Source organism: Cervus elaphus, chromosome 19 (genome assembly GCF_910594005.1).
Source record: "Cervus elaphus chromosome 19, mCerEla1.1, whole genome shotgun sequence".
NCBI lineage: Eukaryota > Metazoa > Chordata > Mammalia > Artiodactyla > Cervidae > Cervus > Cervus elaphus.
Window position 1 is genome coordinate 91,893,892 of NC_057833.1, and position 18,136 is coordinate 91,912,027.

The 18,136-nt window shown below is 39.8% G+C and overlaps 1 protein-coding gene across 1 annotated transcript in view; it reads right to left on the bottom strand.

Annotated features, from left to right (window-relative positions):
* SLC9A9 (solute carrier family 9 member A9) overlaps positions 1–18,136 on the bottom strand; it is a 646,928-nt gene that overhangs the window by 289,278 nt on the left and 339,514 nt on the right. The window contains exon 9 of the mRNA XM_043875249.1: positions 9,926–10,014. Coding sequence (XP_043731184.1) covers positions 9,926–10,014 — 89 coding nt within the window. The remainder of the gene's footprint in view (positions 1–9,925; positions 10,015–18,136) is intronic.

Here is an 18,136-nt window from a genome sequence, read left to right on the forward strand (position 1 = left end):
TTTACATGAAAAATTTTTAAGGGAAAGTGCATTTCATGTCTTACTTGGCTTTATTTTTCCTTGGGCCCCAGTACCTGGCATATAGGAGACACCTGCTCCTGAGGGTGCCTAACGGTCATTTTTGGCCCTACTATTATCCAAGTTGTTTGTGGTATAAGGTTTCTTAACTAGCGGTTCATAGACATTAATTCTTTTTGGGCACTGAAAGTACAGTGTATTCTTGCCATGATGTGGGAGCTCTACTCATTAGCATTTAAAAGAACACTTATTAGCTGAACTACTAAATGTCCTTTATTCAGTATAATGAGTTTCATTGAAAAGAATCACCAGCTTAGCTAAGGAGAAATTTAAACACTTTGCCATCATTTATGATTTCAACCTTTCTAGGATGGTATTTTTAAATGTACTTTGAATGAAGGGGAGAAGAAAAGTGGTAGAAATCTTGACAAAAGAAATGTAATTAGAGTTTTTTAAAAATGGCAATTCTATGCTTTATGAAGATATCTTTAATCTTACTTCTCAGAAGCCAGGGAGACGTGGGCATTGTTGCCCACGACTTTCTCTCTGCACTGTGCCTCAAACAGGTAACTGGGATGGGACGTGCCTGCTTTTGTTAGAAGTGATGGAGAAAAATTGCACAAAACCGTAATCAAAAACCACTGTAATGCAAATCAATAAGGCAGAAGCACACTGTAGAAAACTCACACAAGCAGTGGAATTATACTTGATCTTTCTTTCAATATCTCAAGATTACCTTAGACATGTGCTTTGTACATCCAACTCATGACATTTAAACTAATGCATTATATCAGGATTAAATAAACCATTAATTAAGAGATATTATTTTTCCTATTTTTAATCCTGGAATATGAATGGTCATAATTCATTCATTCATTCATCTATTTATTTAATCAGCAACTCGTAAGTTCAAGACAAAACCAAATGGTAAATTTCCACAAACTTTTCACATAGACCACAACATCCTAAGAGATTAGCAAGACAAAAATATATCTAGAGCCAGAGAAGGTTAAAATAAATTTAAATGTCACATGTGCAAGTATTTATCAAAAGGATATATGGTGAACAGGGAGACTGATGTCATAGGTTGATGTCATTTCCTCCATGATGCTACCTTCATTATCTTTGTAAGGCACAAATCTGATTATTATCATCATCTCTATGTCAACAAGTCTAAGCAAGTATGAAGGCAATTTTCCTAAATGTAGCAGAGTGAGAAACTGAAATGCCCACCTGAACTCACTTTTCCATTCTAATCCTGAACTCTCTCCCACAGCTTTTCCTTTCCTGTCCCACAATGTACACCAGCAGGCCAAACCCAACCTTGTCTACTTCCCCAAGGCAACCTGAGCAGGGGCAGACTGTGCCATCTCTTTGCCTCTAAGACTTATCAAGCTCACTCTTTGTTTTATGATTTTGCACACTCTTTTTGCTTTCATTTCCCATGAAATCTGAATGACAATCTCCTAATTATCCTTATACCCTTCTCTAAAGCACCTAACCCACAATCAGCTTTCCATGAACACCTTGCCTCCAGAAAGCAGTTCAGTCTTCTGGTTCTAATGACACGTTGGTCATCCCTCTATGTTAAAATCTGTGATTCTTGTTTGTGCATTTGTGAGCATGCATGTGCTTCCTGCTATATTAGGAACTCCTAAGGGTGAGAACCAGGACTTTCCTTTAGCTCAGATTGTAAAGATTCTGCCTGCAATGCAGGAGACCCAGGTTTGACCCCTGGGTCAGGAAGATCCCCTGGAGAAGGAAATGGCAACCCATTCCAGTATTCTTGCCTGGAGAACCCAATGGACAGAGGAGCCTGACGGGCTACAGTCCATGGGGTTGCAAAGAGTTGGACATGACTGAGTGATCAACACTACTACTGGCTGCTACTAAGGGTGAGAACCGTGTCTCGTTGCCCTTGTCTCCCGGGTTCTAGCACTGTGCCTGTCACTGAAACATGTGGTGCTTAGTCCACATTCAATCGATGCTTGAAGTGAAAGGCCGAGAAGCTCTGCAGTCAGACTTGAGACTGAGTGGCAGCAATGTAAGCTCTGTCCTCTCCACCCCAAGCATTCAGGCATTCTTTGAAGAACCCATTACAATCACTCCTGTAGGAACAGAGAATTTTTCCAGGAAGTATCTAGGCCTCAGTGAAACTTTTAACCCCAGGATAAATCAGAGACTTTAGTGTTTGATTGCTTCACCCTTGGATTTGATTTGACAACTTATTAAAATGGTTACCCAGTGACTTGTTGGCCAGAGCAATGACAAACTGATGGATTCTCTCATCTCTATGCAGCACCCTGTAATCAAGTGATCACTGCCCAATCCCAGTCTAGAAGTGGGAATCAGATGCATATTTTATGCTCTATGTCAGGTCAGAGAGTTATTAGGTTTAAAGCATCATCCTTAAAACTCAGTCATAGAGTTCAATCATTCATTTTACAAATGAGAAAACTGAAGCTCACAGGTGTTAAATTAATTATCCAAGGCCCCACCATTAGTTGTAGAGACAAGGGTAAAACCCGTCTTGTTTGTCTTGTCTTGACAAACTCTAGCTTTCTGGCCTCTTGGTTAAGTGTTTTTTTCACCATATCATCTGTTTTCCCCATATTCCTGTTATTTTCCTTGAATTTTCTTACAAATTCATGCAAAGCACATCTAATTTGGCTCCCGTTGTCATTTTTCCTTTAATTGGAAATTTAAATTTGGATTTGCATTGCTACTTTTCCATTCATTGGTGATTGAAATATCATCTGGAGGGAGTGGAAATGAAATAAGCATCTGAAAAGAATGTGCTGTAATGAAGATGTCATTGTTTATCCATAAATGCTAGGCAAAGAATCTGGCTTTTCAAAATGAATGAAAACATCTATATCCATCCCAATCTATATTTCATTAAAAAAATTAAAATGCACCGAAATTGGTAGACTTTCAAAGATGATAGAATTAAACATAAGATAAATGACTAATTAGCTGAAAATATAATAAAATAGCTAAACATTCTTTCATTTACCTATCTATCCACTCAAGGGTTACTGGATAAATGATGCTAAGCCCCACAATTGCTACTATACCTATCTACTAATCAAAGAATATTTAGTAAGAGGCAAAAAGAGTTTGAATTACAAAGTCACAAAATCTAAGTTTGGTCTTCCCTGGTGGCCCAGCGGTTAAGAATTGCCTGCCGATGCAGGGGACACGGGTTTGATCCCTGATCCGGGAAGATCCCACATGCTACTGAGCAAATAAGTCCACAAGCCCCAACTACTGACGCTATGCACCCTAGAGCCCATGCTCCACAACAACAGAAGCCACCTCAAGGAGGAAGCAGCGCACCTCAATGAAGAGTGGCTCCCAGCCTCTGCAACTAGAGACAGCCTGTGTGCAGTAATAAAGACCCAGCACAGCCAAATAAATAAATCTTAAAAAAAAAAAAAATCCAAGTTTAAAATTTGCCTGTGCCACTCATGAGTCTTGGTGAACCCTCAAGCACAGGGTCTTCCACTCTGTGTTTCTCCCATCAGCATACAAAAATACTGTTATTTCTCCCATCTAAAAATAAAAAGATACACATCTTTTGGCCTCACTTCTCCCTTCAGCTATCACTTCTCTGCTCCCCATTTTTTGAAAGACTTGTCTATACACACAGTTTCCAATTTATTTCCTTTCTCTCTTGAACCCATCACATTCAGGCTTTTACCCTGATGCTTCATCAATATGGTTCTTATCAATAATATCAATGATGTTCATGTTCTTCATCTTACTTGCCCTTTCAGCAGTATCTGGCATCATTCATTAGGCTCTTCCTTGAGCCACTCTTTTCATTTGACTCCCAGGACACCATACTTTCTTGGTTTTCCTTCTCCCCACTGGCTACTCCCTCACAGTCTCCTTTTGCTGGCTTCTGATTTCTTACCACCACTGGGGCGCCTCAAGACTTGGTTCTTGGATTTCTCCTCTGTCACTCCCTTAGAGATCTCATCCAACCTCATGTTTCCAACCTCTATTTTGGTGATTTCTACATTTCTAGCCTAGACTTCTCTCCTGAACTCCAGAATTCTATTTCCAACTACCAACATCTCTGCTTTGTGGGCTAATATACATCTCAAATGTAACAAACCTATCCTTGGTTCTCAGTTGCCCTCAAATGTTGCCACTTTGCAGCCTTCCTAGCTAACACATGGTACCTTCCTTTTTTAAAAAAGTTAAGTCATGTCACACCATGCCTGAACTTAAAAACCTCTGATGTTTTCTCACCTTGTTCATGCTCTCTAAGACCTGCTCTGATATTGCCTTACAAATCTGGTACACTCCACCTCAGCCACACTGGTCACTCTGTCCCAGGGTGCCACTGTGTATGTGGTTCCCAGTTTCTGGATAGCTCTGCTCCAAATATCCACATAGTTCCCTCTTTTATTTCTTTCAAGGATCATCTTCTTTTTGAGGCCTTCCTTGGCCACAGTGTTTAAAACAGCAACCCTGCCTTCCCAGACACACAGTCCTCCCTCCCATTCTTGCTTTATTATTGACCTTGTAACTGACCATGAATGCACTATAAACTTTGCTTATTTATTTTGATTACTCCGAAGCTCCTCTGCTAGCAGTTCTTTTTTATCCACTCTTGTGTCCCAGCACCTTGAACAGTGGCTGGCACAAAATAGGCTCTTAAAAAATATTAGATGAACGAATGAAGGTATTCAGTGATAATAAAAAGAGCTACCTCTTAGGTAAAGAAGTAAGTAAAAATTAAATAAGTGCTTTCCTGTTGGGCTTTCCTGATGGCTCAGATGGTAAAGAATCTGCCTGCAATGCAGGAGACTTAGTTTTGATCCTTGGGTCAGGAAGATTCCCTGGAGAAGGGAATGACTATCCACTCCAGTATTCTTGCCTGGAGAATTACATGGACAGAGGCACCTGGCAGGCTTCAGTTCATGGGGTTGCAAAGTGTCTGACATGACTGAGCGACTGACACTTTGACTTTATATCTGTTAATGCATCATGTGTGCTCAGTTGTGTCCAACTCTTTGAGACCCCGTGGATTGTAGCCTGCCAGGCTCTTCTGTCCATGGGATTTTCCAGGCAAGAATATACTGGAGGGGGTTGCCATTTCCTCCTCCAAGGGATCTTCCTGACCCACGGATCGAACCTGAATCTCCTGTGTCTGCTGGATTGGCAGACAAATTCTTTACCACTGTGCCATCTGGGAAGCCCGTTGATGCATCATAGATGTTAATTACTTAAATTAACATTATATGCTCATGTGTATCTGTTGGGAGTAAATTTTAGGTGAAAACTGCAGGAAGGGAAGGAGAATTTCTAGTTAAAAGGGATGGTAGACTTGTGATGAACCAGAGTGGAAAAGAAAATGAAAAAGAATGTATATGTATGTATAACTGAACTACTTTGCTGTATAGCAGAAATTAATACAACATTGTAAATCAACTTTGTTGAAAAACAAATTTTGAAAAAATCTAAAACCTTATAGGAAGTTGGAAGGAAAATTAAAGGATACCCTTTAATCTGCAAAAAAAGAAAAAAAAAAAAAAAAGAAGTACATGGTTTTGCAAGTAAGTCTCAGGCAAGGAAGAGACAGCTGATGGAAGCAACCTGGGGTCTGGCCCAGATTACCAGCCCCCAGGCCTGGACAGTGGGTGAGGGTATGAGGGAGGAAGAGGTTGAGAGGCAGACTGAGACTTGTGTGAGTGGGGTCAGGGGATCTGTATGCAGTTTTCTGGATAGTTCAGGGTGAAATCTCTCAGCTTACAGAGTGCCACATGCTGTCTATACAAATATCTCTGAAGGTTCTCAGTTTCTAGGTCGAGAGTCAGTATGTGTCTGTCTTTAGAGCTAGATGTGCACACCCTAAAATAAGCAAACCAATCTGAGTCCAGGAAAACTGATTGCCACCAATGTTCATATACTCTTTCCTAATGCTATGAAAACTCCTCATGGTGAGCAGCAGCACCAGAGTGTCTCTATTAAGCTGCTTTATGCCTAAACACACAGGGATGTTACATGTTCATGGACTGGAATGAAAAGCAGTTCACTGGAATCTAGATGGTCATTATCAAGTACAAAACATATTTTAATGTAAAACTGCATCTTTAAAAAGGCACTCTAATTCTTGAGGCTATAAAGGATATATTGATTCTCAAAAGTCTTTGTCTCCAGTTGTAGCTGTTTGATTAACTGGTATAGGCACAGTCCATGAATAAAATTCCTTTGTAAATTATATTACCTAAGGATTTTATAACACAATGCTGATTTTCAGAGGAGTCCCCTAGACTCATTAATTGATTTTCTTCACTCCCATTAAACAGTCCTGGGGATGGAGGCAAAGGGGCCACTTTTCCCACTGATAATAAACACAACTCAGGGAGATGCAGAGGAAGATAATATATTCTGTAACCATGTCATTTAATACCTTCTAAACCTTTGCCCCTTTCAGAAAGGAAACAGTGGCTACCTCTATAATATCTGCTTCAGCTTTTCTTTACAATTTGTAATTGGTTTCCCACATGGAGTTTAAACTTTGCTTGCTACATTGGTGCAGATGTGGCCAAGAACTTCTGATCTGTGAAGTTAATTAAAAGGTTCAATCTCATTTTTTGAAAAATGGTGACCCCAGACTCTATATACTTGATTGGGAGTATGCATGTAGATGCATGTATATATATTCATGTATGAATATGCATACATGCTACATATGCACATATGGAGAGAAAAAAATAAATAGAAAGTGAGAGTTCTTGGAACAAAAAAAGTGAGAAAGGTATGAGAAGGGAGGGGAAGGGAATTAGCATTCATTAAGCTCCTACAATGAACCAGGCACCTAGGAAAGAAGGTGATGGGGGGATCAAAGATGGAGGGATGCAACTACCTGGATATTAAAGAATGAACTTGTAAAAATCTCCTTCCCTAAAGGAAACTGCTATAAAAATGGATGCTAAAAAAAAAAAAAAAAAAATGGATGCTGGCAGCCCATCAGGGAATGCTTGTCAAGCCACTCAGAGGAGAAGAGAAGGCTGTGGGGCACTGATTTTGGCTTTGTCTCCCCTAGGTGCTGGCCTGCTGGCTCACCATGAGATGAGTTATCTTTGAAGTTCTGCTGAGCAGTCTAGATAGTGTGACATAAAAGTGCAAGTCCCTAAACAGAGTTCAGTTTCCCAGCATACAAATGTTCAGAGAACCATGTGAGGTCAGAAAAAACCAGCTCAAGAGATTGCCCTTTAAACTCTAGAGAATGCTAGTTGTCTCCATAATTAAAAGGATCCTAGATGGAAGGCTATATATCAGATATTTCTAGGTATTGGTATAATTTTTTGTGTTCAATTTTAAAAATTGTGGGTCTTTAAAATTTCTGCAGTTGTATCTTCTGAGTCTCCTGATGAGCAGAGGTAAGGGTGACCTTGTATAGTTCCTGGGTGGGTGGGAGCTGGGTTCAGGTCCAACTGAGCTTGGGACATGACAAAGAGCATGAAAACAATAGTCATTTTACAGAACTTGAAGGTAAGTCTTTGAAAAGTGTTTGGGAATTCCCGGCCAATTATACATTTGCTTAGATGTCTTTTTAGCTTTTTCCACTCCCACTGCCCTACTATCACATCAGATGTTCTCAGCAACATTAGACTTATTATGGGAACCTCTCTACCTCCATTTGCATTTGGGGACAGACTGCAATCATTTGGTCCAATTCTATACATTTTCTATACCTATGATCCTTGTCATGTAACTTGACAGTGTTCTCTACTGTGGGCTAATGACCTGCTCAGACTTCTGACCTTGGGCTCAGCTATATGATTTACTTTGTCTATAGGATGTTTAGGAAATGTGATTCAAGTAAATGCTTGAAATGGTCTTGTACACTGGAGTTTGTTCTTCTGCCAGGAGAAGAATGATAGACATGTAGGACTGGCTTTAGTGCACCAGTGAAGCCTTCTCTAGAATAGAGCCCCACCAAACTCACAGTGAATCAGCCCAGTTAAGACAAGTAGAGCCACCCAGATCAACCCACATGAAAAGAGCTGAACCCTGTAAATGCAAGATAAATAAATGTTTACCGTTGAATGTCACTGGGATGCTTGTTACACAGCAAAAGCTAGCTGATACAAGTGTCGCTTGATCCACACTCTTCTTGCCTGTCACAGTGATATTTCTAAAGTGGAACTTCAATTATCCTAAAACTACTCTGCCTAAGATACTTCAATGACTTCTGTTAGTGATGTTTTCCTAAATTCACATGTTGAATTCCTAACCCCCAACACCTCCAAATCTGGCGATTTTGGAAATAGGGTCATTAAAAAATGTAATTAGAAAAAAAAATGTAATTAGTTAAGCCAAGATGAGGTAATACTGGAATAGGGTGGGTCCCTATTCCAATATGACTGGTATCCTTATAAAAAGGGGAAATTTAGAGACAGACATGCTCATAGGGAGAATGTCATGTGAACATGAAGGCAGAGATTAGGATGATGTATCTACAAGTCAAAGAACACTAAAGTTTGTCAGAAAATCACCAGAAGGTCAAAATTGAGGATAGAACAGATTCTTCCTCACAAATTTAGAAGGAACTAATCCTGTCTATACTTTCATCTCAGACTTCTAGCCTCTAGAACCATGTGCTATGAGCTAAGTCACTTCAGTCATGTCTGACTCTTTGCTACTCTATGAACCATAGATCACCCAGCTCCTCTGTCCATGGGATTCTCCAGGCAAGAATACTGGAGTGGGTTGCCATGCCCTCCTTCAAGGGAGCTTCCCAACCCAGGGATGGAGCCCACATCTCTTATGTCTCCTGTATTGGCAGGTGGGTTCTTTACCACTAGCGCCACCTGGGATGTAAGAATAAATTTCTGTTGTTTAAGCCACTCCTCATTACCTTTGGATAAAGCCTAAACTTCTTCATGAGGTACGAAAGTCCTTCCATAAGCTGGTCTCTGGCTGTGTCTGTGGTCTTATCCCACAAAATATTCCACTATAACTTCAGCCTTTCCCCATTCACTAGGCACTTAGAACTATTTAAAGTGCTCAATTAACTGCTTCAGAACTCATGTCCATGCTATTTATACAACCTTTGCCTCAAATGTCCTTCCCACTACCCTCTCATCCCTCACCATTGCAAGCTCCAGATTGGGCTTATCATCTCTGAAAACTCAGTCTCTCTTCAGTAACCACGGGAGGAGGCCCTACTGAATTTTCCTCAAACAACCTATACAGATATTTCTATCACAGTACTTACCACACTGTGGATAATTAATTGCTCATTGCACATCTTGATCCTCCTCAACAGACTTGAAAATGAACCACTTTAGGCAGGGTCAGGTATTATCTGCCCTTTCATTCCTAGTACTTAGCACGGTGCTCGGCACAGAGTGGTTATGCAGCAAATGTTGGTGGAAAGAATCTTTGAGTGTTTATGTGCAAATATTGAAACAGATGTGTTCCTGGCATATGGGAGATATATTATGCTTGTGTGACAATTGGCAGTTGAGTTTACTTGGAAGCAAAAGCACCCAATTAAAGACCAAACATTCCTGTCTTTCTTCTTCTTCATTTCCTTCTCTATATATAACTACCCAATCTCACATGCTTTACAATGCTTTTAGATGTAAGTGACTGTGAATTATAGCTGACTGTGGGCCTTTCATCTTCAAGACTGACAGTCTATGTTCCACATTTCTCAGGATGGAAAGACTATTATAACTATATTTTTGCTTACCAAGAGAATTGTTAATAGTTATCCTGAAGGAAGAAAAAAAATCTATAAATATCCAACCTATAATGAAGCCTTAAGCTTACTTTCTTCCTTTGCTAATGAAATTCTTTCTGGGTGCACTGCCAGAATTGCTCCATAATCATTGCACCGAGAAAAGAGGCAAAGCCTGTAGTGAGTCTCTTCTTTTACCTGTTTAGTCCTCATTTTGGAATCCGATGACAGGTTGTTGTACGTATAATGTGCCTGCGTGACTCCACAGAAGAGAACAGCAACTATCCCTGAAATTTAAAAACATACCAGTCAAAATCAATTTTCTTTCCCATCTAAGTCAAAGGGCAGGGCTATCCCAGTTAGAAAATGGACTTGGTGTCAGGAGAGTTAAAATTGCTAGTAATTAGAATGATGAAACCTGGGTAAACCTTGCTCCTACTTTAAACGTGGGACTTACAGGATTAAAGCTTAAAAAAAAAGTATTAATAAGCAGATTCTTCCTGGGGATAAATTATTTTCTAGTCATGAGTTAGGAAAGTTATACTTGGAAACCCATGAACAAAAGACTGTGTAGTCAGTTCCAGGCCTCTCACCGCCTGTGCCAACTACTTTGCTGCGTTTTAAGTGCTGGCATACTTGCTGAGAACTTTGCTTTCCACTGTGTACCTTGAGGAGCCTGAGAAGTTCCTATCATACCACAATTGAGTATTAACAACCATGAGTCATAAACCTAAGATGTCTACAAGGGTTCAGTTGTCTCTGCCAATGCTCCTCCTTGCCAAACACCGAAAGAGGTCCTTGTTTGCCTCTATGTCTCCGTGGCAAAGCTGGGGGCTTTGTCCTTCCACTGCTGGGTAATTTCACGAACACATTCAAGGCACTCAATCCTTGAGGCAAGCTGGTCTGTTCTTGTGTGCTTCCTGTCCACAGTGGGCCCTCAGCTGCTTTTTGGCTGGTTGTACGATTTATTTCATAAGCCATCATTATGCTCAGCTTCGAATGCTACGTGAAGCTACACATAGACTAGAAGCCATACATACACTGTTCCTGGGAAACAGAGCAGCAGCAACCATGGGACAAATGTGTCATTTGTCCCTGGGCTCTGTTATTCTGTTATTGCCCTTAAGCTGGGGTGGGGAAGGGGGATGGGGGCTGCATCTTACCTTCGATTAAAGATTTGATTAATTATGGGAAATTGGGAGGGCTCTATAGGAGGGCTTTGGGAAAAACACAAGATGTAAGTATTCCTCAACTCAAACCAAGGGGATTGAACTGAATTTTAAACAGCAGAATCTTTCCCATGAAAAACACTCATAAATTAAATGCTGATGATTCTTAAGAGTATAGAGATATGTGAACTGAATACTGACATTTCAAATGAATCTGCAGTAAAGAATTTTAAAGAACCAAAGCATATTTTTTGTATGTTGACTGTATGCTTCTATTTATGTTTGTTATTTTGGGGGTTGGCTTTTGATGAAATACTGCTAAGACATATTTGTCTAATACATTTGCATCACTTATTTCCTTTTAATATTATGCTTCAAAATTTTAGTCAAAAAGAATAAAAACAACTAGGAAATTTTGCCAAGAGATTTATATGCAATAAGCGTTTATACAGATTTTTTGGGTAACTTCAGTTTTCTAGTCTCTCTTCAAAAATTCAAAGAAAAATGCCTATGAAATATTACATTTCACTCTTCACAGAATTTCTATTAAAAAACAAGCAGTGCCAGAGAAACTTTTAGGTACTGAAGTACTTCAAGGACTTTGAGGAACGAGGAGGATTGCCATGCATGTTGTTTTGGCATCAGATATTTTTCTTTCTTTATTTAAAAATGAAATGTATCTCTCTCTGCTGATTCTGCAGTCTGTTGGAGGTTTTTCTGGGTGAGGTTTAGCTGACCTCTGCCTGTCATGGAAATGTTTTGACTGTATACTGATCTGCAGAGAAGTAGTGAGTAAAAAGGGAGGGGCGTGTGGACAGTTCACAAATGCATTCTGAGAACATAAATAGGTAACAAAGAATAAAAGATAAGGGGGCTAAGACTGGCCAAACCTCATTGTGAGCAAGGAACACACTAGTTTTATTTACATCATCTTATTTATTTCATCGATTTATTATCTCATAACAGACTTCTCATGATTTACCACCCCTTCCATCTTTCTTTCCCTTCTCAGTAACATCTCCATTCTTCCTGCTGCCCAGACTCCGGGAACACCCTTTACTTCTCCTCTTTCTGTATATCAGCAGTGTTGTTGATTTGTCCTTCAAAAGTTACCCACAATGCAATCATTTCTCAACATCTCCACACAACACCCGCTTCCAAGCCACCATCATTTTCTGCCTAAATGACAGCAATAGCTTCCTGATTGCCCCCTGTCTCCCTTGCTGCCTCTGCCACAGTCTGTCTTCAACCCAGCACTTTTAAGACAATTCAGGTCATGTTGGTCCTCTGCTCTCAACTCTGCAGTGGAACCCCATGATGACCAGGCTCTGTAGGATCTAGTGCTACTTCTCAACCCCCTCCCCACAGCTCCTGATCTCCTCTCTTACTTGCTCCCCCTCTTGCCACTCACTGAATTTGCTAAGCAGTCTCCATTGCAGGACCCTGGCACATCTGGTTCCCACTCTTTGAAAAGTTCTTCTCCAGACCTCAACATGCCTCCCTCCTTTCCTTAAGATGTTACATCACTGGACAGGTCTTTGCTGTGCACTCTGTAAAAATATCCCTCTTGTCATTCTCTACTTGCCTACTTTGATCTATTTTTTTATATTATTTACTGCCACCTAACATTTTATATATTTATCGGTTTATTTCCTGCCTTCCTGCACTGCAATGGAAAGCTCATTGAGTGCAGAGTGATTCACTGGTCTCCAACCATTAGAGCAATGGCAGGCACATGGTAGGCGCTCCATGTATTTGTTGAATAACTAAATGAACATTCTTATCACCAGGTAACAAGAAACCAAAGTAATTTACTCAAGATCACCTTGAAAGTGGCAGAGCTGAGATTCAAAATTTCACAGAGTCCCTGTACTTTTCTGCCTGTATTTAGACCATCTGTGAATATTTTAAGGTAATCTTGAGCAATCTAAAAATATAATTTCTGATGCCCTAGGGAAATAGAGATTTGATGATGAAGATTATATATCTGAGTTGGCTGGATATTCTCATTTTTTTGTTCCCTTCACTTCCAGACCAGCATCCTGGGACTCGCCCCTAACCGAGAGGAAAGAGCAACAGCCGGGCAGTGTCCTCCGAGGGCTGGGTCCCAGCTCCATGACACTTTCTTAGGAGCTTCTAGATTCTCTTCCCTTTGCTCCTCCAGTCTGAGGCATCATACTTGCTTCCTGCAGTGACTACCTGTGTGTTGCCTCGGTGACCCGCTTTTCACTTTTGCAGCCATCTATCTTCTGTGTATCCAATTTCCTGCATTAAACTCTGTTGATAGCCAGCCGATTCCTCTTTTCCTGACTCAACCCTGACCAGTACTCTCTTGTGGGTTCCTTCTCATTCTAAACTTTGATGTTTTTCTGAAACTATTCAGGGTGTGTCATCTGGAAATAAGATTCAACCTCTATTCTCTTATTATAACTGGGACAATGGGAGATATCAGCGGCATATGAGATCCTATGCCAAGTCCCTGGGGACTGGGCTCAGGCTTATTTCACTCTGACCTGTGATTGGAATTTTTTTTCTAGTTTGAGCCACTAGGTTGGAGCAAGTGGTTTGGGGATAGGAGTAAGTTAACTTGGACATATATTTTCTGATTCTTCATCACATGATTTTTCAAAATATGAAAACTGTCCTACAGTGGAGTGACTGCCTTGAAGTGTGACAAGTTCCCTATCATTCGAAATGTGTGAGCTGAATGATCATCTGTCAGAGCTGTTATAGAAAGAATTTTTTACATAAAGTGTTATAGAAATTTGGATAGCCTATGGTTTTGTGGATCTGTCATTTTCCTATATACTATTTTATTAATTCAGTAGGATTAATACCTCAATTAATTTTTTTGTTTGTTTTTAACTTCAGGACAAGGCAATAATACTGGTTTCAAAGGAAATACTTAGATACTTTGAATACAGGCAGCCTGACTTTCTCAAAAAGTAAAGACAAGATAAACTTAGAGACTTTCAAGTATTCTTTCAAATTTAGACAGAGAGCTACTCTAAAATAAAATTTTAAAACATATCACTAGCACGTTCAAATCATAAAAACTTAATTTTTTCAAGTAAGCTATGAAGTTTATTTATTTATTTATTTTTAATTTATTTTAATTTATTTTATTTTTTTCCCATTTATTTTTATTAGTTGAAGGCTAATTACTTTACAATATTGTAGTGGTTTTTGCCATACATTGACTTGAATCAGCCATGGATTTACATTTATTCCCCATCCCGATCCCCTCTCCCGCCTCCCTATCCATCCCATCCCTCTGGGTCTTCCCAGTGCACCAGCCCTGAGCACTTGTCTCATGCATCCAACCTGGGCTGGTGATCTGTTTCACCCTTGATAGTATACTTGTTTCAATGCTGTTCTCTCTGAACATCCCACCCTCGCCTTCTCCCACAGAGTCCAAAAGTCTGTTCTGTACATCTGTGTCTCTTTTTCTGTTTTGCATATAGGGTTATCATTGCCATCTTTCTAAATTCCAAATATATGCATTAGTATACTGTATTGGTCTTTATCTTTCTGGCTTAATTCACTCTGTATAATGGGCTCCAGTTTCATCCATATCATTAGAACTGATTCAAGTTAATTCTTTTTAATGGCTGAGTAATATTCCATGGTGTGTATGTACCACAGCTTCCTTATCCATTCGTCTGCTGATGGGCATCTAGGTTGCTTCCATGTCCTGGCTATTATAAACAGTGCTGTGATGAACACTGGGGTGCACGTGTCTCTTTCAGATCTGGTTTCCTTGGTGTGTATGCCCAGAAGTGGTATTGCTGGGTCATATGGCAGTTCTATTTCCAGTTTTTTAAGAAATCTCCACGCTGTTCTCCAGAGCAGCTGTGCTAGTTTGCAAACACATGAAAAGATGCTCAACATCACTCATTATCAGAGAAATGCAAATCAAAACCACAATGAGGTACCATTTCACGCCAGTCAGGATGGCTGCTATCCAAAAGTCTACAAGCAATAAATGCTGGAGAGGGTGTGGAGAAAAGGGAACCCTCTTACACTGTTGGTGGGAATGTTATGAAGTTTAAAGATGAACTCAGGATGTCTCCTCTGTGTAGAAAATGTTTCTAAATCTCTAGAATATAAACTTTCAGGTCAGAGAGCACTGAAAAGGGTGAATCCCAGTGGCTGTGTCTAAGTGACATACACAGCTCATTTCAGAGGACCCCATTCCTTTCTTTCCCCTAACCTCTGCTCCTTACCCCTCTGTGTTGCTTGTCACTCCCCGATAAGCTTAATTCACAGCTTATCCTGCTCGCCACCCAGCACATCAGAAGCCACTGACCCCACCTGGCTGTGGGGTCAACTGTGGTCCAAGAATCCGCATTAGGCAAGAGAAGTTTCAGAACTTTACCCTAATGCCACTGGACTATTAATGAACATTCAGATTGTCTGGGAATCTTGTTAAATACAGATTCTACTTACCTACGTTTGGAGTGAAGATTCAGAATCTCGAAGCCCAAGATTCTGCATCTATATGACCATTCATTGTATGAATGGGATGTCCATGCTACTGGTTTTTTATCATCCCACTTGGAGACAAACCTCTGCTGACCAACACTTTGGTATTAGTATCAACCCTCCTTTGTGGTTTGGCCTTGAACGTGTATGGTCCTTAAAAGAGAGACTTATGCCTAATATTGCCCTTTTAGCACCTTGGAACAATTAGAAGGTCGCTCCAAAGAAGGAATACATTTTTTAATTGCCTTTTTTTTTTCATTTACAAAGTTTGCAAATAACTTTTGCTAGCTATAAAAACATATTTTTAAATTATATTTTGCATCTTATTCCCCATTTTTCTTTCTGTGACTTTATATTAATAGTATTAATGGGATTCTATGAAGTAATTTTAGCTTCATGGAACAATTGTCCATTAACAAAATTTAAGAAATCATTATTTCTCAGCAACACTGGGATGTAAAATAAATTACTTACATGGAATAAAACTGATGATATATTTTACTATCAAATAGCTCAATAAATTCTTTACCACTCCAAAACAAACAAACAAAGCATATCCATTGATCACAATGTTATAAAACTGAAAATTAACAAAAAGCATAGTTGCATAAATGTAACCATTAGGGATTTTTAATTGTATTCGTAAACAAAATTGGATTTGAGGATGAAGTCAAAGTTGAATTTTTAGGTTATGTAGAAATAAGTGTAAGGTATACATTCCTTTTTTTTTTTTTTCCAGAATCAATGGGATAAAACCAAAGGGTTATTCAGAGGAGACATTATAGTCTTATATGCATTCTATTTAGAAAAAAAATTTGAAAACAAATGGACTATTTACCTCAAGAATCTAGACAAAAGACATAAAAAAGGACCCAAAGACAGTAGAATTAAAAACTTAATAAAGAAAAATGAAAATATAGCCGAAGAGAACATCCTAAAAATAATAGACTTGGTTAGTAAAATGAAGAGTTATAAAGTGACAGTGTGGCCCTTGCCTCTCAGACCCTGGCCCCCTCATGTGTCCATCTGCTCCAGGATGCTGTTCTCTGACCAGACCCATATACAGTGATGTTGGCCAAGGGCTTCAGCCATCCAAGACAATTTTCACATTTGGATAGTACCTGCCCACCCGTCTCACAGGTCTCTTCTGAGTATAAAGTGATATGATGGATTTTAAAATGATTTGTAACCTAAATACCAATACATAATTATAAGGTTTTGCTCTAATTACTAGAAGAAGGTGAAAGGAAGATGACATGAAAAGGAGAAATAACTCAGAAAAACACATTCCAGGTATAACCACAATATTTCCTATTCAGCCAGTGGCTAGGGGAAGAAGCAGAAAGCATCTAGTACATCTCACACATTTTATGTCCTTAATCATTGTCTGTTGCCTTCTCTTCCACATTATCTCCTGCATCAAGAAGCAGGTGGAATGTACTCCTCACTCCTAGTAACCCAGTCACAAAAAAAATATGTTTTTATAGTGACAGTAACCCAGTCACTCATGTCTGACTCTTTGCGACCCCATGTACTGCAGCATGCCAGGCCTCCCTGTCCATCACCAACTCCCGGAGTTTACTCAAACTCATGTCCATTGAGTTGGTGATGCCATCCAACCATCTCATCTTCCGTTGTTCCCTTCTCCTCCTGCCTTCAATCTTTCCCAACATCAAGGTCTTTTCAAATGAGTCAGTTCTTCGCATCAGGTGGCCAAAGTATTGGAGTTTCAGCTTCAGCATCAGTCCTTCCAATGAATATGCAGGACTGATTTCCTTTAGGATGGACTGGTTGGATTTCCTTGCAGTCCAAGGGACTCTCAAAAGTCTTCTCCAACACCACAGCTGGAGAAGAGCATCTATTCTTCGGCACTCAGCTTTCTTTATACTACAACTCTCATAGCCATACATGACCACTGGAAAAACCATAGCTTTGACTAGACGGACCTTGGTTGGCAAAGAAATGTCTCTGCTTTTTAATATGCTGTCTAGGTTGGTCATAACTTTTCTTCCAAGGAGTAAGCGTCTTTTAATTTCATGGCTGCAGTCACCATCTGCAGTGATTTTGGAGCCCAAAAGAATAAAGTCTGTCACCGTTTCCACTGTTTCCCCATCTATTTGCCATGAAGTGCTGGGACAAGATGCCATGATCTTAGTTTTCCAAATGTTGAGCTTTAACATTTTTGCTCTCCTCTTTCACTTTCATCAAAAGCCTCTTTAGTTCTTCTTTGCTTCCTGCTATAAGGGTGGTGTCATCTGCATATCTGTTAAATAAGCAGGGTGACAATATATAGCTTCGATGTACTCCTTTCCCTATTTGGAACCAGTCTGTTGTTCCATGTCTAGTACTAACTGTTGCTTCTTGACCTGCATACAGATTTCTCAGGAGACAAGTCAGGTGGTCTGGTATTCCCATCTCTTGAAGAATTTTCCAGTTTGTAGTGATCCACAGAGTCAGACTTTGGCATAGCCAATAAATCAGAAATAGATGTTTTTCTGGAACCAGTTCATGTACTGTTGAAGCCTGGCTTGGAGAATTTTGAGCATTACTTTACTAGCGTGTGAGATGAGTGCAATTGTGCAGTAGTTTGAGCATTCTTTGGCATTGCCTTTCTTAGGGATTGGAATGAAAACTGACTTTTCCAGACATGTGGCCACTACTGAGTTTTCCAAATTTGCTGGCATATTGAGTGCAGCACTTTCACAGCGTCATCTTTTAGGATTTGAAATAGCTCAACTGGAATTCCAACACCTCC